The sequence below is a fragment of the Schistosoma haematobium genome, chromosome 4, assembly GCF_000699445.3.
Source record: "Schistosoma haematobium chromosome 4, whole genome shotgun sequence".
In the NCBI taxonomy this organism is placed as follows: Eukaryota; Metazoa; Platyhelminthes; class Trematoda; order Strigeidida; family Schistosomatidae; genus Schistosoma; species Schistosoma haematobium.
Window position 1 is genome coordinate 22,252,590 of NC_067199.1, and position 24,582 is coordinate 22,277,171.

The window sequence follows — 24,582 nt, forward strand, 5'->3', positions numbered from 1 at the left end:
TCGTGGAAGTCAGCTGTCGTTTTATAGAACCAGGATACGATATTATTAGACCAGAATAGAGCGAGTTGAGACATGGGGGCGTAAGAGTCCTATTGAGTAACAGTTTGAGTGTTCGTTCCAAAGTCATGGTGATATGATGGATAAATAGGCTAAAAATCTGGGCATGCGAAAACAATATCACAATATGTAGAAAGATCTATATATCATGTTCAAACAAGGAACAGACTCACAGTTTATCGTTTGGTGTACCAGACCAGGTCGAACCCACTACTAAAGATGCCACATATATTCGAGGTATGACAATTGTTTTATCTGAAACAACATTATTATCGAGAGACACCATATCTATTGAGTTTTATTATAAATTTGAAGTGCAACTCATGCGCTTATGGGTTCATAAATTCACTTTTCAGCTTATTCTTATATCTTGTAAGTTTTTCACAAGACGGTGACAGTAAAAAGTATCTCAACACGAGGTGCAAACACACTAACAACCAAGGTCAACAATCATTTGTTAAAATAAGTATGCATTCAAGGTTGACACACATTTTACAGCAGGCATGAATCAACCGCGTCTTTTCAAGCTGAGGTCAGGAAGCCTAAGTGTTCTCCATTGGATATTCTTAATTGCATCATTTGTCTTTCTAACAAAAGAATTTTCGTCATGAATTTTGAGGTTTAGCCCTTATTCACATACAAATAAGGTTAATAATATGTCACATACTAATTAGAATGGGACATATGAAAACTTCCCTATAACTAAACTCCAATTAGGAAAAACATTAGACTATAATACACTTAGCCTCAAAGTCACTCGCACAATGAGATTAGTCAATTGCTGTTTTGATATACGAACAATTGTTCGTGCAATTATTATTACTTATTTAGAAGTAGTATTTCTGGGTTATATATTATCACAATATGCAATGATAAGAACTGACGTAGTTCGACTGCATGAAAATTTAATGCAACGATATCGTAAGCACAAACCTGATCAGTCTGTGCTAAAGGTGATTATAAAAGTATATTCATTTGTATAATAGCCTGAAACAGTAGATGTGTATTACTAATCAATACTTTGACATAACAAAATGTTTTGAATATTCATATTGCAATTACGTTCTAAAACTTTATAAAGCACGGCCAGTTAAATCAGGTCCTTCGTAACTGTTAGCACAGTAAACTGTAGTAAATCTTCTGTGTTTGTTGTAAAACCCTTCCACTCTAGAATTGTTTTTAGTACGTTTATAATATGGCCATCAGTTTCCGGCAAATAAATGGCTTAGCACCTGCAATAAGTGACACAATCAGTATTCACTGAAATAAGACTTCAACTCCTTGTTTATTCAGACATTTTCGTTCCTTAATTAGGTAGGAAGTAAAAAAGCAGTTAATTCGGATATCGGAATAAAAAAGGATGATACTTAAAAACTTTTGCCTTCCTTTGGAGTTGAAGAAATCTCAGCTATTCGTCAGTGGTTTTTATTTTGGATTGTACGTACCAAATACCGAGGGCTTTAATCAACGTGATTTGCAGGATTTCATCCCCAGTTGTGAGACGTCTGGATTTTCATAACCAAGTTATTATCTCATCAATGTATGTGGCTTCACTGGGTTGAGATGTCATTTTGGCCTCGGGAATGCTTAGTAAATTTACCCACAATACTTCCACTGGGACTCATAAATGCCCAGATCTATGGGTTCTAGGACTCCTGTCACTGGTTCACCTCAAACGTAAAAGTGCATTATGATGCGAGATAATAATAAATCACGGTCATTTTTACTGTTGCACTGAATCGTACGAAGTGCATTTTTGTTTGCTTTTTCCAGAACCTCGTGTTTGAATATAGACGTAGGGTCTCATTCACATAATCTTATTCAAAACAAGCTTTCTGTGCTGATGGAATGTGCAAAATCATAGACTATTGTTTTTTTTCTTTGTATGAGAACTAGAAATGCATATGGAATTCATAAATTAAAATAAGTTCTTTGAACCCGAGTGGATTGATATCACTGCCAAAAACCTGGAAAAGATAGTTATGGGCTTTTTCGCCACTATTTAGATAGTAGTAGTTAAGAGTAGTGAATTTTCTAAACCATTAAGCCTCTTCAATAATGCTATTTCTGTTGGGGAACAAACGAGTATCTTTTGTGTCTGAAGTTGATTACTCATTTTACACGTATTGCTTCCAATCACCTCAACGCATGCCATTTACAAGCTACTAATTTTTGGTACGGATATCCAGCATAATCTGTCTTTATTTTTATCTTCTTTCTGTCACTCTTTGCCTTTGAGGAATATAGTTTAGAATTATCCACAATGGCGCGGATGTATTCACTTTATCCTCCTCTTGATCTTAAATCCCAGTATTCCTTCATGCACACCTTTCTTGTCTTTCTTTTCAATCCACATTCAAAATATTTAGTCTTTCTCATTATCATTGAGACTACATTATGTAGACTTGTTTACTTTTCGTCTCATTTTTGCAGTGAAGTGTAACAACTTGGACTCATGCACATTTACGCTAGGCTTCATGTCGATTATCTTCGACACTACGGCGTGCCTCAGAAGATAGTCAATATCATACAGAACTCATATGATGGATTACACTGCAAAATCGTACATGGAGGACAGTTGACAAAGTCGTTCAAAGTGAAGACCGGTGTTAGGCAAGGTTGCTTACTCTCACCCTTTCTCTTTCTCCTGGTGATCGACTGGATCATGAAGACGTCAACGTCTGAAGGAAAGCGCGGGATACAATGGACATCTAAGATGCAGTTGGATGATCTAGACTTCGCAGACGATCTGGCCCTTCTATCCCAAACGCAACAACAGATGCAGGAGAAGACAAACAGTGTGGCAGCAGCCTCAGCAGCAATAGGTCTCAATATACACAAAGGGAAAAGTAGGATTCTCTGATACAACACAGAATGCACCAATCCAATCACAATTGACGGAGAAGATTTGGAAGATGTAAAAACCTTTACGTATTTGGGCAGCATCATTGATGAACAGGGTGGATCTGATGCAGATGTGAAGGCGCGGATCGGCAAAGCAAGAGCAGCATATTTACGACTGAGGAACATCTGGAACTCAAAGCAACTGTCAACCAACACCAAGGTCAGAATTTTCAATACAAATATCAAGACAGTTCTACTGTATGGGGCAGAAACCTGGAGAACTACGAAAGCCATCATCCAGAAAATACAGGTGTTTATTAACAATTGTCTACGCAAAATACTTCAGATCCATTGGCCGGACACTATTAGCAACAACGTACTGTGGGAGAGAACAAACCAGATCCCAGTGGAGGAAGAAATCAGGAAGAAGCGCTGGAAGTTGATAGGACACACATTGAGGAAAGCACCCAACTGCGTCACAAGACAAGCCCTCACATGGAATCCTGAAGGTCAAAGGAAAAGAGGAAGACCAAAGAACACATTACGCCGAGAAATGGAGATAGACATGAGAAAAGTGAACAAGAATTGGATGGAACTAGAAAAGAAGGCCCAGGACAGAGTGGATTGGAGAATGCTGGTCAGCGGCCTATGCTCCATTGGGAGTAACAGGCGTAAGTAAGTAAGTCATGTCGATTATGATTGACAGTGAGTACCAGGCCATTTTGTGTCACTAATACCGTTAGTTTTGTTTATATGACAATCACTTTTGTTCTTATCCTTTTCAGTACAGGACCTTGAATAATCACATCACTGTAAATGTTGGGCTGTGATTGTAGTGATGATGATCTTGATAGATTACTTGAAATTGATGAAGAAGTAAAGTATGAAAATCAACAATTACCGATTGTCGACTTGTACACAAATAACCGCTCCCCAAATCCTAGCCATAAGAGAACTCTATCACTGGATTTAGAGCAATGTAATTATTATTATTATCTCTGTTAATAAATGTTTTAGGTAGCTCATCAAAAATATTAAAGACATTAGTGGCTGACCATGAGGAGGACAAGCTCCAAGATAATATTCAGCCATGTACATCTATACCAACGAATGCTGGTCTATTGAAAAGGATTCCATTGGTCGGGGATTATGTTTCATTGACGTTTAATAGTGGTGAACGATTTTATCTGAGTTTTGGTGAATCCGACATTGATGATTTACCTGATAAATTTAACAAGTATTCTTGTAACTATGAATCATCAGATTTGGTGTATAAAGCTGAGGAACTTGTAAGCCTTTTCAATTTTTTGTTGTCATGTATCTATTTATATAAATATGTATCAGCTGAAGAATTCCAAGTCTAACATGATCAGTGCACAAATCGGAGAGAAACACGGAGAATCTGGTTTCGCACAGCTATGGACTACAAAATATTCCCCATCTACTTATTTAGACTTGATATCGGATGAGGTAAATTTTGTCGATTAATATTCTTGGTATTTCCACACTGTAAGTAGTATGTACATGTTTTTGTTCCTTCGCTATAGTGTAGAATATAGATATGTTATCCTGCCTAATGTTTAGTCTGTGGTTGACGTGTCTGTATGTTATTATTTCTTTGACCTCATTTGCTGTATACAGCGATTTGCTTTGTACAAGAGTTAGGTAAGGTTTTAAATTGTGGCAATATCCTCTATCTAACCTGGTGTATGTTCAGTTCGAGTTTAACTGAGGTTATTATACTATACGAATTTTCCATTTAGTGGTCAAACTTAAACCACATATATATAGGACCAAGCAAATGTGCCTAGGTGATTTTGCTCATACTTACTCTCGATAAACAGCTACGTCTAGATTTATACTTGTAGACAAGTTACTCGTAGTAAATCAACTATTTAACATCGAATGATTCACTGTTTTGCTATTTTTCCAGTTGTGAAGTTCATCTTATTTTTAAATTGTATCTGCTTATTGCCACCACGCTAATAAAAAGTTGTTTCATTGCAGACTACTAATCGAACTCTCCTCAGGTGGTTGAAAGCCTGGGACCCATATGTATTCGGGAAACCAGTACCTAAAACTCAAGTTAAGTCAAATCCGAATCCAGGGCTGGTACCATACAAGTCGAATGATATTGAAGCTAAAGCTGGTGAAATTAATCCTCGTGATGGACTACCTCTGTATAGACTGGTGTTAATTTCTGGACCTCCAGGTTTAGGAAAAACTACTCTTGCTCACTTGTTGGCACAGCATGCTGGATATCAAGTAGTTGAAATAAATGCGAGGTTTGTTCTTGACTTACACCCGAATTACAAATTGTCCTTATCAATTCCCCTAAGCGTATTGATTTTGTGATAAATTTGGTGGTTAAATTTTATGCTTAGCTTCAAATCTTACTGTGATTCTCGCTTTAGATATTTATCTGTGACCAATAGTTCATATAACTGACTCGCGTTTTCTTATCAGTAATGTCTGGTTTTCCACTATCAATGTTTAATACTGGCAGTAGTGTGAACAACTGTTTCTCTTTGAAGAAGAAAGTAACTCAGTGGGAGAAATTTCTTTTTGATAGTTTATGTACTTGAGCTGTACAATCGTACTTATAGTTAATTCCATTTGCTAAAATATTAGCCCATAGTAAAATAGAATAGTGTTGAATAATTGAAGGAAGCTTGATGTGGTATCTTGTCATGAATTTTTACGAAAATCAGATATTGAAATTTATGTGATGATCGGCTAGCGAAAAGTGCTAAGGTGAAGGTAAATGTCCACTTGATAACTCAAGAACAGAATACTTAAGAGCTTTAATAATGGCTAATTAATAATTATAAAAGTAGTTGGGAAGGAGTAGAAACGAAAAAAAGATAGATTATGGAAGATAGAAAAGAAGATTAAGACCACGAAGTTCTACGTTGTTACTGACTGACTCATTCAGTAAGATACTTTCTAGTATTACATATTGCTTATTGGATTAGTGCACATCATTTTTACGTTAGTTATCTCCCAACCTGTAATATACAAATGAGTGTATTATTTTTATTGTGGAGTTTTTTATCCACTATCCTGGTTATTGTTTAGAAGATAGTTTAGTTCAGAGAGCAGTCTAGTTGCAAACTTAGTTTTTAGACTTAATCTCTAATTTCATCACGATATGGTTATCTGCTTATGTTACTATTAGCTCTCACACAAAAGTGTAAATTGAAGCCATCTACTTAGACCTGTACTTAATTAGTGAGTTAATAATTATCTATATCATTCTTGCTTGTTATATTTTCAGCGATGATCGTAGTTTAGGTGTACTACGTGATCGTTTAACGACAGTCGTTTCTAGTTCAACCAGTTTAAATACGTCAAAGAAGACAAGTTTTTGTAATCATGGAACAAATCTTAAGCCGTGTTGTTTGATCATGGATGAAATAGACGGAGCTATGCCTGTAGTAGTTGAACTATTAGCGAATGCTGCGAAAAATACTTTGTCGTCTAATACTGAACGACAACAACAGCGAAATAGACGTGCTAATCCTCCATTAGTTTTACGTCGTCCTGTTATCTGTATATGTAATGATCTGTAAGTATGGTAATCTAATTTATTTGAATATATTACTTGTTATAATATGCACTGGTCAGTGTGATTTATTGGTTACTACAATCTTATAGGCTTGGTTTGATTCAACCATTCAGTCATACGTCCGGCGCTTTAACCGGATCACAAACCAATGGTGCACATGGGCTCCAGTATCCTGCGGGAACAAATGGCGTATGAACCAATCTTTGGTCACCGGCTACCATGGGATTGCATCTCCTTACGATGCTCCACCGCCTTGTGGGTTAGACCTTTAGGTCAAAGGCTCGGGGAGTGGCCCCTAAGATAACCACCTGCTTCGGTTTGGGCACCCGGGCAGTATCACAGCCCACACACAAACGATGAACTCTATGTCTATGTCAACCACTTTTCTCACTCCGAAAAACAATCAGTCGATTCAAATAATTATCATTACTATTATTGTCATTATTAATACTCACCTTCGAAGTGCAAAGTACTCCTACAAGACTGGCAGGATTCCAATCCTGTACTCACCCTGGATGGTGAGCAGATAGACGTAGTCGAGAAGTTCGTGTATCTGGGTAGCTGCATAAGTGCTGGTGGGGGTGTGAGTGATGAGATCAATGCACGTATAGTGAAAGCCAGAGCGGCTTATGCCAATCTGGGCCATCTTTGACGCCTTCGTGATGTTAGTCTGGCTGTAAAAGGTCGGATCTACAACGCGTCGGTGAGAGCAGTTTTGCTCTATGTTTGTGAAACCTGGTCTCCGAGTTGAGGACGTTAGACGACTCTCTGTGTTCGATCATCGCTGTCTCCGAAGGATTGCTGACATTCAGTGGCAACACCATGTCAGTAATGCAGAGGCTCGGCATCGTGTGTTCGGGCACAGAGATGATAATTCAATTGGTGTTACCATCTTGAAACACCGACTTCGGTGGCTTGGACATGTTCTACGAATGTCGTCCCAGAGAATTCCACGTCGTGCATTATTTGCCGACTCTGGGACTGGTTGGAAAAAGCGGAGAGATGGTCAGTATATGACATGGTGTCGTGGGACGAAAGAAAGCTGCAAAGGACTGGCTTGTGTTGGTCCTTCACGACTCCCTGGTTGGGGTCTGAGAGATGGTGCTACACAGTGGCTAGAGATGTTATCAGATATGGCTCAGAATAGAAGCCAGTGGCGATCCTGCTGTAACCTTCTTTTACTTTCTTCATAAAAAGTGGTTCTGTCTCCCTTACCTGAAAGATTTCTTCCGATTGTACCTTTGCGTTCCCTGATTACTAGCACATTACCTTACACCAATCTCTTCGTTATTGTCCTCTCTTTTTTTTGTTGTGCTCCTTAGCTTTTTTTTTCTTTCTTTGTATTCCTCTCGAATTTTCATTGTTTTGTGTGGCGCATATATATTGGCGCTCTCTTGTACCAATATTCATGTGTCCAAATAAAATAAATAATAAATCATACGTGACGTGGAACCTAGCACATTTGTGGATCAGTTCAATTTGCTGCACAACATCAGCACGGCGAGTTTCCAGAGTAGTAGAGTTAGTTATATCCTTAGTGACAGTAGGAAAAATTAAGCATAGAAAAGATGATTCAAAAAAAAACATACGAATTCGTGGAACAAAATTATCTCAAACAATTTAGAATCTGAGGTCCTTATTTTTATTTATTTGTTTATTTATTAATTTCAAACACAAATATTGGTACAAGTAGGCAGCAAGATAAACATGCACCATACAAACAAGACAATAAAATGTGTACAGCTTGAATCAACAGTATCTGAAGACGGACAAGGTAAATATATCTGTCTCATTGGTTTGATTGATTAACAGTGTCATAGGTAAATACATTTTAGATCAGTATGTTATTAATGCAATCTTTCAAGACTGATTTTGTCCAAAGTTCTTTACTTAAAGTATTCGAAGTATGTGCATTCTGTATAAAATTCTTTCATTTGTGTTAATCTTTTCGCACCAGAAAGAATCTGATTTCTAATCACAATAGATATATTTGTCAATCGAATAGAACATTTTTAAATTTGCGATAGCTGTGCTATTAAGAAATATTTCCCTGTGCTAAAATATGTATTTAGTTGGTATATATGCCAGTATCAAAAAAGTTATTTGTGTACTTTACAGATTGACCTTAACTAGGTACCATTGGAAACCAGGAAACATTAGGAAGCTTCTTCGTTTTAGCATAAGGCTCCTCATTAGTAGATAACCACGACTTAGACAGAGATAGAATTTGAGACCTTCAAGTTTATTGGTGTGCGTTTAACTATTGAACTGCTGGGTTAACATTCATTGGTATTCAGTGGTCTAATAGTTAAGTACTCTTCATGTGACACTAAGGTCCTGAGTTCGATTCCTAATGGTAGTGGTAGGTTCGTGTACCCTGCTAAGCATTCCTATTCGAAATAAGTCTTAGGTAAACACCACCCACTAATCAGAAGTCATTTCTACAAAAACCACTCCTTAAGTAGCTATTTGTGAGCTCTTTTGTAAAAATTACTTCAATAAATTACGTATTTTTATAGGTTCACTTACTGTATAAATACCACATTTGGTTTGTGAAAACATAGCGCAGTACATTGCCACACTCCAAATTGTTAGATGTCAATATAAGAATAAATATATGCCCAAGTCAGTAAATCATATTTAAAAATGTTAGCTGGTTTAAGTTTTATTGGTAAAGTTATAAGTTTACAACTGGAATATCTGCAAGTGACAATTTAATTAATATAACCTATTTTACAAGATAAAATGGGTAGTTTTGCGTTCTTATAGAACATAATCATCTGTTAGTTCGATACGGGTTTAACTGTGTTGGATGCCCATTGGAACCCATTTAGTTTCAAAATCTGCTTTTTTATTTATGGAAACACCGTTGCTTAGTAGTTTAAACGCTCGACTTCCAACCACTAGATCATAAGTCCCAACTTCACCGTGATTTCTTCTCCATCACGCAGAAAACATAAACCAAAGCTTTTTATGGGAAATAGAATTCTATCACTGAATTGTGTTAACTTTCCATTGGTTCAGAAATAAATCATTTCTCTGAAATAATCGTTGGTATATGCTTTTGTCTTTGAATTCTTTATATTAATTAAATTGTAAAATACATTTTTGTTTCTCACTACTAGATATTCTCCATCGATTCGAGCGTTACGAGCTCCCGGAATACCTTGCTTAACTATACGTATACCTATTGTTGACTTAGGTCGATTGGTTTCTAGACTTGATTTAATAACTAAAACAGAAGGATTATCTCTTGACAAGATAACCCTTACACAATTGGTAGAAATGTCTGATCGAGATATTCGTTCGTGTTTAAATACATTGCAAGTTAGTAAAAATTTCCTTTGGAATTATTTCTGTATACATTATTATTTCACTTTATCCAGGGATAGTTATTTGTTTATGGATTTCTACTTGGATAAAAAACCCATTCACACATTGATTACCGTGAATTCTTTTGAAGTTTGCATCAATACTTATAACTTATTTGCACTAGATCATTGTTAATTAACAGTTCATACATAGTATTATTGAAACATGCTGTTAGAAGAGCAATTAAATTAATATTTTAGTTAGCTGTATTTCTCAGAAATTGATAGTAATTGACGAAAGTCTTAAACGCTTTCAGAAATCAATTCTCTAACCAAATTTTCTAAATGCAAAACTACTATACTAAATTGTATGTTACTGGCAAATGGTTCTGTAACTTTAATTGTTAAGTCTCTAAGCAGATTCTGACCAAACAAAATAATTTGCTACTCTTACTGATTACTTATTTAAAACGAAATCGGTTTCGTTTACTTTCAAACTACAGTAATAAGAGTTAGTAAGTCCATTCCTAATGAATAGTATCCAACTGACAACTATCTGTTGACATATTAAGTATAATCCCACAATAAATATCAGGATGCTAGCTGAAAATCAGTTGTATAAACGGAGTTAATCAAGTGAATAATGAGGTTGTCATTAGTTCTTTCAACACATCATGTAAATTTATCTTGGATTTATGGATTTACAGACAAAGCCCACTAGAAAACTAATATATTGTATCGTAGATGTTTTCATTACACTACATTTCAAAATATTTGAAAAAGAATCATATGCTCTACTGATCACAGCGTTCAGATAATGTAGAATCAGTATGTGTCTAAACTAATAAAACTAATTGTGTAGCTCATCGTAATTATCAGAAACAAGAATTCGCGTATCATTAAAATTGCCTGAAAGCACTAGAAAGCCGTTTCGTCGTAGTATGGGGCTCCTCAGCGGCGCACATCCATGATCCCGCACGCGGGATTCGAACCCAGGACCTCCGGTCTCGTGAGCGAACGCTTAACCTCTAGACCACTGAGCCGGCATTCAAGGGAACATGGCCGCGCAATTTCATGGATCGGTTGAAATTAGACATCGACACCACTAAAATCCAACTCAATAGTCTAAAGGTTAGGCGCTCGCGCGTGAGTTTGAAGGTTCCGGGTTCGAATCTCACGTGTGAGTCGTGGATGCGCACTACTGAGGAGTTCCATACCAGGACGAAAGGTCCTTCCAGTGCTTCCAGGTTTTGAATGGTGGTCTAACATTAATCAATTGATGATCTCAATCAAAACTCAACAATTTCCGCAACCACATACTTATAATTAAACTTACCTTTGAAATTGGCAGCAAGTCTATTTTATAATTTAAATTGGTAATTAAGAGATTTTCGAAAGTAGTTTATCTAAGGTTTCTTGTCATTTAGTACCACTATTATTCCTCTTGTTGATTGATTATTCCATTCACATAGTCGAACTGCTGACAACCCTAACTAGAGTGCTCAATTTCTTGAGGATATGAGTTAAAAACAACATTGTGTATGGGGTTTCGTTAAGGTGGAATAATAAGAGTAACATAATATTTAATAGATTTCGAGCGATCATATTATATTCATAAAAAAATGATTACAGTACCTATGATGGTAATTTATTCAAAATTACTGGCTTTGCTGAAAATGATAAATCACAGCTTGAAACGTCTGCCTAGAGAAATAGCTTGATAGGCGAATCAAATGTTGTTGATTCTTCAAAAGGTCACAATACTTTTTTAAAAATATAGAGTATATATATATAATTACAGGAAGACTGGGCCGAAACTATTTTGACCATATTGTTAACCTTTGATGTCTTCTACGGTATATTTAAAAGGTGTTTCTTGTTAAATGTATACGTCTACTGAAATCTGATGATGTAGCTGTCTTGTGATCGTAATATTCGTATATGTCTGACACATATAGAACTTCCAATCAACCCTTACTTTTTTCAAACCATAAGTCAGTGCATAATGCATGCCAGTTCGCCAAAATCACAGATTTCAGTTGGTTTAGATTTAAAAATTTACTGGTAGCTTAGCAATCACTCTCCGACACGCCTTCACTACGTAGAATTGAACTTTACAAATGTATCAGTAATATGGGACAGGGCAACGGATACATTACAGTGTTTATTTAATATATATGCATAACCTTCAACCACCCATGTGCATGTTGCGATGTGTTCTGGAATCCGAATTGTCTTCTCGTCTAGTTTTCAAGTACCTTGCTTACGCCGTGCTTTTGATGTACTGATCCTCTTCTCTTTGTTCGACGACTGTGACAGTCTTGAACCTGCGTCCTGATACATACTACTTACAGGTAATTTTGTGTGTAGCGTCCACAGTAGGTGTACATCGATATGGTTTCTTCATTTTTCTCATTGGCCCTGTTTCTACGTTACATAATAACAGGACAAACTACGCTCGACAGCCGTCAGTTCGTTCTAAAATATTCTAAGATTCTGTCCCAGAGTTTTAGGTATTTTTCTCACTTGTCGAGGTTTCATTCTTTCTACTATCCCAGTAGAGAAGGGATATATTATTCTACGTTATGACCTTTCTTCTGATAGCATATCAGTATCAACCAATACTTTGATTGACTGCATATCTTTTATTACGAATACAGACTGTAAATTCACTCAAAGTTTTTAACCTGGTATCTAACTTAATTCTTAACTATTTTCATTGATGTTTACTCTGAGATTGTTTGGGGTAAACTTTATTTGGTTGAGCTAACTGTTACATATGAGAAGTAGTGTTTGCATAACACGAGTACTCGTAAATTCATTTTACGACTATACCAGAATAATAATGGTAATAATAATAATAATAATAAAGTCCCTCCATTTTGTTTTAAGTGTAAAATACTATGGGTAAACGGACTGGGCAATCTTAGTATCTGATCCCAATTAGTGTGTGAATATTTTATTATCGAAAAGCTTTAGAGTTGATAATAAAAATGTTTTAATAAAAACTACTTATTCTATCATTTCAAATGATAGGACATGACACTAAAAATTCATATTTGTCGTTGATGGGAAATCTTTCGTCATATGTTTTAAAGAACTACTTTGTGTTTCACATATATTTCAAAGATTTTCTTTTCTTTTCAGTTCTTGAATTCAGTAAAATCTTTAGGTAATAATATAAACCATAAATCAGGTTGTTTGTCAGTGAATGATATCTTATCCCTGTCCCAATTTCATAACGGTGGCCTGAAAGATGTTCAGAAAAGTGTATTTGATGTGTGGAAAGCTGTATTTACCATACCTTCATCTCGTTTACTTTCAAATCGTAGAATAACCAGGTCTGAATGCAATAATAATAATAATAATAATAATAATAATAATAATACAAGGAGAAGATATGGTAAAAATCATGATACTCAATCTGCTAGGTAAATTTTGCATATTTTTATGTATTGTATTCTACAGCAGTTAGATAATGGTGATAATAATAGATTTGTTGGACAAGCATTAGTGTCAAATTCTATATTTTTAACGACTGATTAATTAACTGAAGTTGAATAGTTCACTTTGCTTTATTATTTTGTCCAGATTGTTTTACGAATATCTAAATGTAACCCCGAATGCCTTGTTACGGCTGAGGGTTGGGAGAGCCCACTCTCCCTCTCGAAATTCTATCATATGTCCACGCGTATGTAGCCACTGCCAGGGAAGTCCTACTCACTGCTTTATCGCGGCGAGGTTGTTGTTCACGTTTTTAAGAGGACGAAAAGCGTATTTCCGGCGCTTAAATTTGGTTGGTTAGTACGGAGGGTCCACATACAGGAGTTGGAAAACTGCCATTCCAAGCCAACGCAGCACATGAACTCCAGGATTGTGAGGGAGCAAATGGCTCATGAACCTATCGCCGGTTCCTGGCCACCATGGGACTTAATCGTCTAACGTTACCCCATTGTCTTTGTGGATTAAACCTCTAGGTAAAAGGCTCGGGGCGTGGCCCTCTAAGAAAATCACTTGTCTCAGTTGAGGCACCCGGACCGTATTCCTGTCCATACAAATTGGATGATAACTGCTTTGTGTGGTGCATATGTATTTCGGTGCTCCTTTGTACTAATGCTTTTGCGTTTAAATTAATAATCAGTGTATCTCACTATTGCACTAGCAGTCAGTATAGAAATGATATAAGGATATTTTAAATGCATAACAATGTAGAGTTTTTTTTGCAAATCTATTAAGATTCAAATAAATTATGTAAAAAGGTTTGTTAGTTGATTATATATTTTTATAAGAATTTTTCACCATAGTACTAGCATTATTGTATCATCCAAAAACATGAGTGTTATGATGAAATTCTAATTATACAAAGTAATTTCTTTAAACTTTTATTAAAGTTTAAAAGAACTGTTTTGCGAAATTCCAGTACTGATTCTATTTAAGATATTACATACAAACCGGTAATCCACAGATTTCAGCTCTTCACGCATTATGGTTTAGTCAGCTGAGTGGTATCACTAACTCCCAAATAAACCTTTTTGCTCATAATCAAGTACATAAATATTTACTAGATAAAGAAATTACATTACTAATCGTTGTCTCCAGTATTTAGTAATTATTAATTCTAGCATTGTTTAAATTTATTCTGCATACTTTCAATCTGTATCACTATTACTATTGGATATAAATTGTTGCTTATACTTATCTATTTAAAAAATATTAAGACTAGCCTATATAATGGACGTTACAGAAGCTTCTACTGATCATCAACAAATCACACTGGGTATATTTGAGAATTATCTTTATGGTCATTTAAAGGATGCTACCTTACGAGTAGTAAGTTTTAATTGTTCATATATCTCGATTTGTTATATATATATGTATTCTTGTTTGAAATATTCTAGTTTCATTATTCTTGTCTATTTTCAGGCTTGTCAGGCATCTGAGTGGTTTGTGTTCGACGATTTGCTTAACACTTGTGTACAAACTAAATCGAATTATTCACTCCTACGTTATGCTAATTTCTTGCCTTGCTGGTTTCATATGGCTTTAGCTACACCATCAGGTCTTTTCAACAAATTTACTACTGCTAATAACACATCAACCGGAAATGTCAAATATGTAGGCGGTTTACGTTGGCCTTCTACTCCTTTGGAAACTGCTGCCACTCGTTCACATTATTTGGCAATATTGGATCAGTTATATTCAAACCAATGGAACCTACCTCAATGTAAATCTGATAAGTCTGTCAGTAATTTTAACAGTTTTCGGTATGTAGTGAACAGAATTTTTTGTGTGTAAATGGTGAAAATTAGTTCTATGTTCTCTTATAACTCAATATGTTGGGAATGAGACCTGTTGTCTAATGATTGCACTTTTAGTCTTTTCATACAGCTACAAGTTTGTTTGAGGATGTTGTTAATTGTCAGATAAACTCTCTCAAATACTAAGTGCTTACCTAGATTTTTAGCTATTGTATTAGATTATAAAAATATACGATTAGCTGTTGAAAAACAAACTCCTTTTTATTCCTGTTTGAAATTGTATCATTGAATAATATGATACATAAAAGCCTAGTTTTTCGATGTAAACAGGTACAATAATACTCTTTTCCGTTTCTATTAAAATGACTTATTTTGAAACATTATTCAAAATAATTTTTACCAAAGGACAACAAAGCATATCGAATATTGTGTAGTTTCTGTCTATGCATCTCATAACTTGATTTCATGTGTTCATTGATTATTTTAAATAAATGACTAAAATTCTATTCTTTTTGATTTCTCATATGTATTCACTTACTTCAGTCGATGTCGGGTATTATTAGATTATCTTATCAGTCCATTAGTTATAAGCAACATAGAACCTGGCACAAATGTGCACTAACCCACGTTGGGATAATACGTCAATACAGTGGAATGAAATGAATACTGTGGTATTAGCAATCGTAGCATTAAGTAACTGGTGAGTATGGTTCGAGAAGAAATAAATTATCAGAATAAACAGCATAATTTAATGTTGAAACTCAGAAAATAGTAGACAAAGACTAAGTACATCTGTGGTAGTGCGTTCGATTCTGAGCCATATAACTGGTTGGTAAGTGCCATTTAATTTATTTAAAATTATCAGTGAGTCCGATTCTTGCTTGATGCTTTGTATTTATATTCTAAATAAAGTTCTTCTTCTACAATATCGTGATTCGTTAATGTCGTATTTCTTATTTTTGATGATAAAATTTCCTAGATTTCTACCACGTCGTCATTTTTTATTAGATATGGCACCTACTTTAATTACTCTTTTGAGTATGATCGCTTCCACTCTTCGGCCGTTGAGTGCAGAGTTGTATAGTCAACATGAGAAATTAGCGCTTGACAATTTAGTCAATTTAATGTTAAATCTTGGTTTGAATTTGTTAGCAGAACAGGATTCTGAGAGTAACGAAGTTCAATATCAACTTAATCCGTAAGTACAATTTGTTTTGTTTTTAAAAAGATTCAATGTGTCGGCCTTTTGTACATCATCACTAGATTACGTAGTAATCGTGTGATTACTACTCAAAATATGCATTATATAATAGAATGAGAGCTTGTGCATGTTGTGTGTGTATGTGTAGAAACTATCATATATGTCATAATACTAGTTTTCTATTGAAAATAGTTTCGCACTAGCTGAAGTTAATAATATAAGCTGTTGAATTTTAATTCAGTGCTCTTGATAACACTAAATGGTCCTGTTTTCGATACGATGTCGGGTTCTGGGTGGACACCGCTCAGTATTAACTGCCGTAATTTTATTTAGGAAGTTTCATCAATCCTTAGTTTACTTACAAATAACAGACACTATCCTACATACTGATGAAGTATGGTTTAATTTAGTGACAAACGAATAGTTTTCATTTAGCCACCATGAATCAGAAGCTTAAATCAATTATTTTTTACTTAACAGGTGAGTGGCTTATAGAATAGTTGAAGTTAATATTTGAGATAGGCTTATCGGTTATAAATTTTCTTTGTACCATTCTGCTTTGAAACTACCTTTTAAAACATGAGTGTCATATAATATTTCAGGCCGTTAGATCTTGTTGCTTGTTTCACAAAGACAAGTAGTTTGAAGTCACTTGGATATGCTACTAAACAGTTTATTGCACGTGAGTTAGAAATTGAAAGAGTTCGACGTTCTGAATCAATGATTAATCGAAATGTTAATAAGTCAGAAGCTTGTAATGCCACCACCAAATCGGATTCCAAACCATCACTCGAGAATTTAATGGATACTGTATCACAAAAATCAAAACTTATTGGTACAAAAAGTTCAAAGGTATGGTAAATTTAACATTCATAATTATGTAACTTAAGCAAATATTGATGTTCATAGCTTTTTATAATGTTCACTCAATTTGCTATTTAGATCACTTAGGTATTTTTTCTGACATTTATATGTGAAATTAATGTATAATGAAAAGTAAATAAAAACCAAAGCATATCTTCTCATTACTTGTAAAATGTGTCTGATATAGATAAAATATAGTTCAGTTTAATGAAATGATTACTTGTTGGTTATCTTTCTGTAACTTAGATACCTGTCTCAACATTAATGGAAATTATTAACTCCTATACACATAAATTTAATAATCCTAACTGTTTATATTTTTTGTGATGTATTAGTGTCCAGCTATCTTCATTTCATTAAAAAAAATCATTTGAGGAGTGATATAGACACAGATGTAAACATTAGGTTAGTAATTCATCCTTTTCAATCATCATAAACTCGGAATTTTTCTATAGTTCTAAGATTATATTACATAGAAAACTACTTCGCCATTAGAAGTTATATACATGGTTAATATCATAATTCATTTACCAAACATGAATTAATAAACTCAACTGTGTGTATGAAGGATAATCTTACTTTATGGTTGATAAAACTGAGTTAATTGAAAGGGAATTCATAATAACAACTAAAAGTCAATTACCTAAAATACTTATCTAATTTAAATATATGGTAAAGTTATATTAAACTTTTGATAACTGTACTATCCCTACAATTTCAGCTTTACTGGTTTTTTTTTTCGCAATAAAACTGTATGCCTACATATCTAATCATGTGCATATTGGAATCAAAATATTGCACTGACATGTACTTTGAAGTAATTTCTAACCTGCGGCTGACATTAATAATGTTTAGCGGGAAGTTGTCAGTTATTATATGCTTGTTTTCTTGGTTGTGAATATTTCGTAATTTATTTATATCCTAGTACATGTTTTGGCGGTCGTTGTCCACGGTTCTGAACGAAGATCGTGGTTGTTAACATAATAAATAACAATTTCATACTTGTTTTCTATTCCTGATAGTCTTAATTTGGCTAGGTTGTTTTTCTGACAAAATTTTGACCGCTATATGGATCTTATCCAATGATGTTGTCCTTAATCTCTCGTAGAACTATGTTTAAATTGTTTGAGTTCAAAAATTTTAGCGCTTGATCAAACGTTTGTTTTTCCGACTTTCCTAGGTGAAAAAAGATTTCTTTGGACGCATAATCAATGAAAAAATGAATATTTCTAGTACTGTGAATACAACTGAAGGTAAATCGTGTTCTTTTTATATGCCATTAATGTACAACAGATTGCGGTGAGCAAAGAGAGTCCATTGTCGACCGAGATATTTACTACCGCTTTAAGGAGGGCTACTCAAATGCAGTTCGACGACCGGTTACTATGAAAGAATTCTTGTAAATGAACTTGGAGCTTTTACAAACATTTTAAGTATAGTTGCAGAGTAAAAGTAATTTCACTTAGTACTTCATTTTCTTGTTAATTAATCCTATTGTTTGTCTGCAGTATTTTGGATTTCCACAAATTGATTCTTTTGTATGTTTGTCGAAGAATTGACAACTGCGAGTTGGGTCAACTATATATATATATCTTCATTATTATGTATGCAGTTGCATATGAGTTTCCTCAGGATACTCAGTTATTTTGTGAGATTTCTCATTTACAATAGTAACCCAATACAATGAGTTTCCTCTCTGTTACTGTATTTACACATATCGATTCTATGTATGTAATGGTCAGTGTTTTTAGAACTAGTTATCACTTGTTCGTCTTATTTTGTAGTTACCTTTAAAATGATTTAACAACTGAATTTTATCACTATTTTCTGAAACGTAGTGGTTGCAGAGGATTTACTCGAACTGTTTTGATCCAGGCTCCCTAATAAACATCATAATGCACTATGATCATTCTTATCCGCAACATTTACCTATAATTTACTTTTGTGTGTGTTATAACTTGTGAACCTATGTGCCCTGTATATTGTATAACGCAACGAAACCGCCAATCAGAGAGCAGCAGAGTATCGACCGAACCAGTGATGCATAAAACACATGTGAGCAGCCTAGAGTCCAGATCAGTCCTGCTTTCCGCCTAGCTCAGCCAGTTGAGTCCAGAACACCAATCTCAGCCTTTGCAATATGAATCATTATATTTCAAACATACTGAGTTTATATACCAATCAAACAGACCAAATCGTAACATAAAATAGGAAAAAACATCTATACAAGAATTAGCCAGATGTGGGTGTGAATGAGGGTAGTGATTAATATACTGGGTATAACTCAAGAATGGTAAAACGTATCATAATAGTTTATGGGTCAAAATAAAGCTTATACTAAGAGGAATATGAATATGCATAGTTTAGTTACTTAATAATTATACACTAGAAGTATACGTTTAGTACTGGTCCATCAACAGATCCCAAAAGTTACCATTCATTATTCTTGTCAGGACACAACCATGTGCTTCAGTTATTTGTACATTATTTACACTCAACAAAAGTTCCGTCATAGTCCCGTTGCAGTGAGCATTCTTAGATAGTGAGACAGCTACGGTCTACTTATACACTTGTTCAATAATAATAGTGACGTCTTCCCGTTTGCCCACAGATGTTCTTGTAATTCAACCGATCGTCACGAGGTACATGCATCCGCATTTAAATATATGTGTATCCCACCCAAATATATATAAAGACATATACAACGAATGGTTAAAATACAGTGATATGCATATGTACCCAGAAGGCCTCTAACACTTGTGTCGCTTATTTGACACCACCAGGCGGATAGCAGTAATATATTTACTTCATGGAAAGTCGTGATTGTGTCTTGTTGCAAAGATAGTCATGTTACGTAAGTCGCCGTTGTCGATATCTATTGCTAGGTCAGCATCCTTATACACTGACGTCTGTTAAGGTACCGAATATTTTATCTCAGCTGTGGAAAGTTTAATTTACCCGAAGTACTTACAGTCGATTTTCCAGAGTTGATTGCAGTTACAGGAGTGAATATATTCTAGACTGAGACAAATTACACATTAAGCACTGCACAAGTTGTGTAACATAACTGGTAAGGCAGTTGGATTATAATGATAAAACATCCTGTAAAATATTAGTTAGATTGCATTGAAATGTCTTATAATATCCTATCACTAGTTGACTTGATATTAACTTTTCTTTCTTCACTCAAAATTGGAGTCTGTTATGACACAAATGGTCCACGACGAAAGCTGTCTCCCATACCATCTACATTGTGCACTGAAAACTAGTCTGTAGTAACTTACTTTTATCAAGGGAATGCGATTGGTGTGATGGAGACAATTATTATCACAACCGATTTGCTAGGGATTGTTTTACTGTACTTGTTTGTTTAACTGTACCAAAATACATACATTCTCCCGTTGCGTGTGACCTTGTATGTATTCGGTTACGCTCAGTAACCACACTTGTAACCTGGCACGATCACGCGATCGCCAACAAATACATCTCGACTACAGCCATCAACTGCCTTCTGATATTTGGTCTACGGGGGATCTTATCGGTTAACTGGCACGTAGTCTTTCTGTAGTGGTGATCATAGTCAACCGCGACTCGTTGTCACACTACAAGTCCTTGAATATAAGTTGTGGTGGTTGGTAATTCCCCTGGTCAGTTTTGGACCACAATTTTTGTAATCACACCATCATTCCCTTTCTTGTTCTTGCAAGATGAGGCAGTGCTCTTCGAACCTGAAGGTTCCAAACGAATATCTGCATGCACAGATTACATATTAAATTGATTCTCTCACAGTTTGAGATAGCGTTCCAGACGCCGGAGATATCGCAAGGTAGTGATGAAGCACTGATTTCAGAGCCTGTTTTGTAATTCCCAGGCCTTTGCTGATATCCGAATATATTGACTCCGAAGTAGTTTTATGCTGTGCAGACTTAATTCTTGTGACGACGGCGCACGTGGTTACTTTTCACATTTTAAGGCAGCATTTCATTTAGACTAAATTTAGTCATTGGACTGTTATTTCAAGGATGCCAAACTGACTCGTTTATTGAACCAACTAATAGAATAATGTCGCTTGTAAAGTTTAATTTGTGACTTCATCGGACTTATAACTTTATGCATAAATGTAAATACTGGTGATCCCTTCCAAACCACTTGAGAATATCAAGAAAAAAAGAGATTGTTAATCTACAAAATCTAAAGTTGAGAGTAATGCCAAAGGGAATATTTCAAATAGTTATGGAAGAAAAGAATGTGTCGTCCACTTAAATGGTCATTTCTATTGACAATATATTATTGAAGTCTCCTAGTAGAAACTAAGCAACAAACAATGGGGGTAAAACCGAGGGCGAATGTCTCGTTGACTTGTATTAGGTGTCTTGAGGTGCTTCTTCATTTAAACTAAGTGTTGAGATCGAATTCTGCAACCTGGTCAAAATCTGGCTCACTTACCTATCAGTTCGCTCAAGTTTATTGTTGTTCTGCAGTTTTATGGTCACAGTCGTAATTTACCTGTTAGGTCTGATTGCAAGATGCTCTGTCGCAGCATAAAGCTCAGGTGTGCAGTATTCTTTTAAATGACGTACGATGCATGCCCAATGGTGATAACCGCAGTTGCTTGTATTTGAACTGGTCTATAAATGAATGAGTACACTTGATAGTCATGTAGATCACCAACGTAGATGACCTATGTCGAAATGATTGGAGGCCTACTCGAGTTAGTCGTGAATGGTGTGACGAACCAACTAACGTCGAAGTCACACCTCGTGGTCAGCCACTTACGTGGACTACCTCCATTGACGTATCAAGGTACTACAGATGCTTTGAAGACTGTACAACACAAAGGACGTTATTACAGAAATATATTAGTTAAAGTAGATACAAGCGAATGTAAGACCACTGCCGCATGTGCCAGTACATGGCATACGATTAACTAATCGCGTTGTCTGTACACGACCTTGGCAGGGAGCGATGATCTGTTCGACATTCAATGATCCAACTGCCGGGTGATTTGGCCAGGGCTCAGTGACATTTCACTGGCCCTACATTCCACTCCAATTTCTCACGCGTGTTTGTGTGTTACCTTGCCACAAGGAATTGCTAAAAATTATCTTGAGGTTCTCAGTTAAATCGGCCTGCAAATAACTACATTCGCGGCAAGCATTTTAATAAATGGATCTTTGTAGAAATTTTGATGGTAATGGAATTTTCTGAAAGGTTTGAGACACGCAAGAAAGTAACCAGTCAGTTGTCTGAAGAATATCTACATTCGGTTTGTTTGACTTCGTTTGTTGACGGAAAATAGTGTGATCTTGTAGTGCGTTGTATCACATGAAATTTGCGCAACCACAACATACAAAGGTTATCATCCATCTGCTACCCGGAAGTGGTCTACAGCTGCCAAATAATAGCTCCGACTCGGTAGCATATGTATTTTTATTGCAGTTGTCACACGCGGCTCCTGCTAGCTCCCTGTATGAGAATCAAACTAATAAGCGAATGAAAGGATAATGGGATGAGAACATCTGAAGATATTCTATGAGCTGGCTATCCAATAACATGTTGGTGTGGTAGGATTTCACCATACTATATCAATTCAAAAGAGAAATAAATTAAATTGGCTAAGGATCGTTTCTTTGCTGCTCTTAGATAATAAGTCACAAAGCACTGTTGTATTTAGTAGATATGCAGTTTAAACACCATTGCTTGGTCTCGGAAAACATACTCGTAACCATCCAGGAAATAGACTAACTATATATCTAAGGAACAAACATCATCCTTAGTTTTCACCCATCCAGTCGTATGTTCATTCAAACCCTAAGTGACTTTTCTGTCAAATCACTGGTCAAAACTATAGTACAGAAATGGAGCTCATCAGCTGACTCTAAACCACATAAGTTTGGTACCTACAACACATCATTACAGTCAGGATCGATAGTTTTATTGATGCTAGGTTAATTGGTTGGAATAAACTTTATCGGATGTGCTACTTCCAAAAGACAGAGAACAAACTATATAGTACTTTTTGATACAGATTCGAGGCGTCTATATTCGGTGAGATTAGAGTATGAATTAGTAGATGTAGGATCTATTTTGAATGTTTTGTGTGTGAAATTCCCTACATGTATACACTAGCAGTTTATTCCTATTGATTCCTTTAGTTGTACATTGTTAATCTTTTTGATTCCAGTTGAGTTGTTAATATTTGTATTTTATAGTTTTTACTTTTCTTACGCCTTCACTAAGATTGCGTGTTTCTTCCTCAAATGCATTTTTGTTGTTTTACTTGATACTTGGTCTTGGCGGCAGCTATATTGGTCTGTTCCTCCATTTGATTACGTTGCTTATATTGACTGGAATTGTTGATTTTTGACTGTGATTTGAGGCGCTCTTCCAGAATTGGAAACACTCTGTGTCATAAAGCAACCAAATATAATCTTTTGAACGAATCTGTGCGTGTTCTATCCAGACAGGATAGAATAGCATTTATTTGTTGTGATTGGTAATTTTCTCTCATTTTTTTATCAACTTTCTTATTTATTGTAACTTAAATTTGATTAATTGAACAATTATTAGTTGGATTGCTGGGTGGTCACATTTGTTTAGGTAACGATGTACATTTAAATTTATGATGTATATTAGAACCGCCGGTTTACCTAATTACTTTGTTTTGGTTTCAAACGGGCAATGACGCGTATCTAACCCACCTAGACAGCTATTTTTCAGTCCTAACCTTAGTTTGTACGTTACAATAGATGAATTTGGAAGTCATATGCACTATTTAGATCTATTTTTAAATATGTACATAACTTGCAGATTAACATGGCATAAGACACCACTGTAACACAAATGACGTTGCATATAGCAACTGACGGACATTACAATGATCTATTTTTCGTAAACGGGCCCGTCGCATGTAGCTTCATAAGTAAGATCATGAATACTCATTTTACTGTGATGATGAGCTTGTGGTTCTTTCATATTAGCAGAGTGATTCTGGGAAAACTAATTCGTTCTTCACATGGATATTGATGGGATAGGAAATTTTGCATTCTCTGGAGGATCGTGAGCTGCATGTAAACGTAATTCATATGGTACAGTGAGGGGCTTCACACATTCTTGAGCGTCACACAGTTGCCTAACTTTTTAACGAGTTGTTTCAAAATGTATAGCTGGACATTTTTACTCCTGATATCTCGTAGTTGTCGTACGACAGTCAAATGGCTGAATTATAGCTACTCTTAGTTTCGTGCAAAGGATTCAATGACGGTCTGATTAACAGAACTATATGACTTTATGAAACCGTTATGCCTAAAAATTCGAATTACAATAACTTCCTCATACCGCTTAGAACATGATATAATTACTTACTACTTATCTATTGTCTTTTTATAGGAATCATGACCATGAGTAGCTTATTTATCCCATACTTGGTCACAGGTCCTCCGGTAAACAAGTATCTACTGTGGTAGTAGTTTATGAGTC

General features: G+C 35.4%; 1 protein-coding gene across 1 annotated transcript; it reads left to right on the forward strand.

The window, feature by feature from the left end:
• The first annotated feature begins 529 nt into the window (after positions 1-529).
• CHTF18 (Chromosome transmission fidelity protein 18) lies at positions 530-20,154 on the forward strand. The gene is made up of 14 exons (XM_051215973.1): positions 530-589; positions 3,687-3,880; positions 3,919-4,190; positions 4,246-4,371; positions 4,909-5,186; positions 6,179-6,469; positions 9,595-9,796; positions 12,928-13,211; positions 14,499-14,610; positions 14,704-15,044; positions 16,018-16,236; positions 16,842-17,091; positions 18,284-18,356; positions 18,397-20,154. The coding sequence occupies exons 2-14, from the start codon at positions 3,718-3,720 to the stop codon at positions 18,504-18,506; spliced, it is 2,721 nt and encodes a 906-aa protein (XP_051066520.1). The 5' UTR covers positions 530-589; positions 3,687-3,717; the 3' UTR covers positions 18,507-20,154.
• Positions 20,155-24,582: the final 4,428 nt, after the last annotated feature.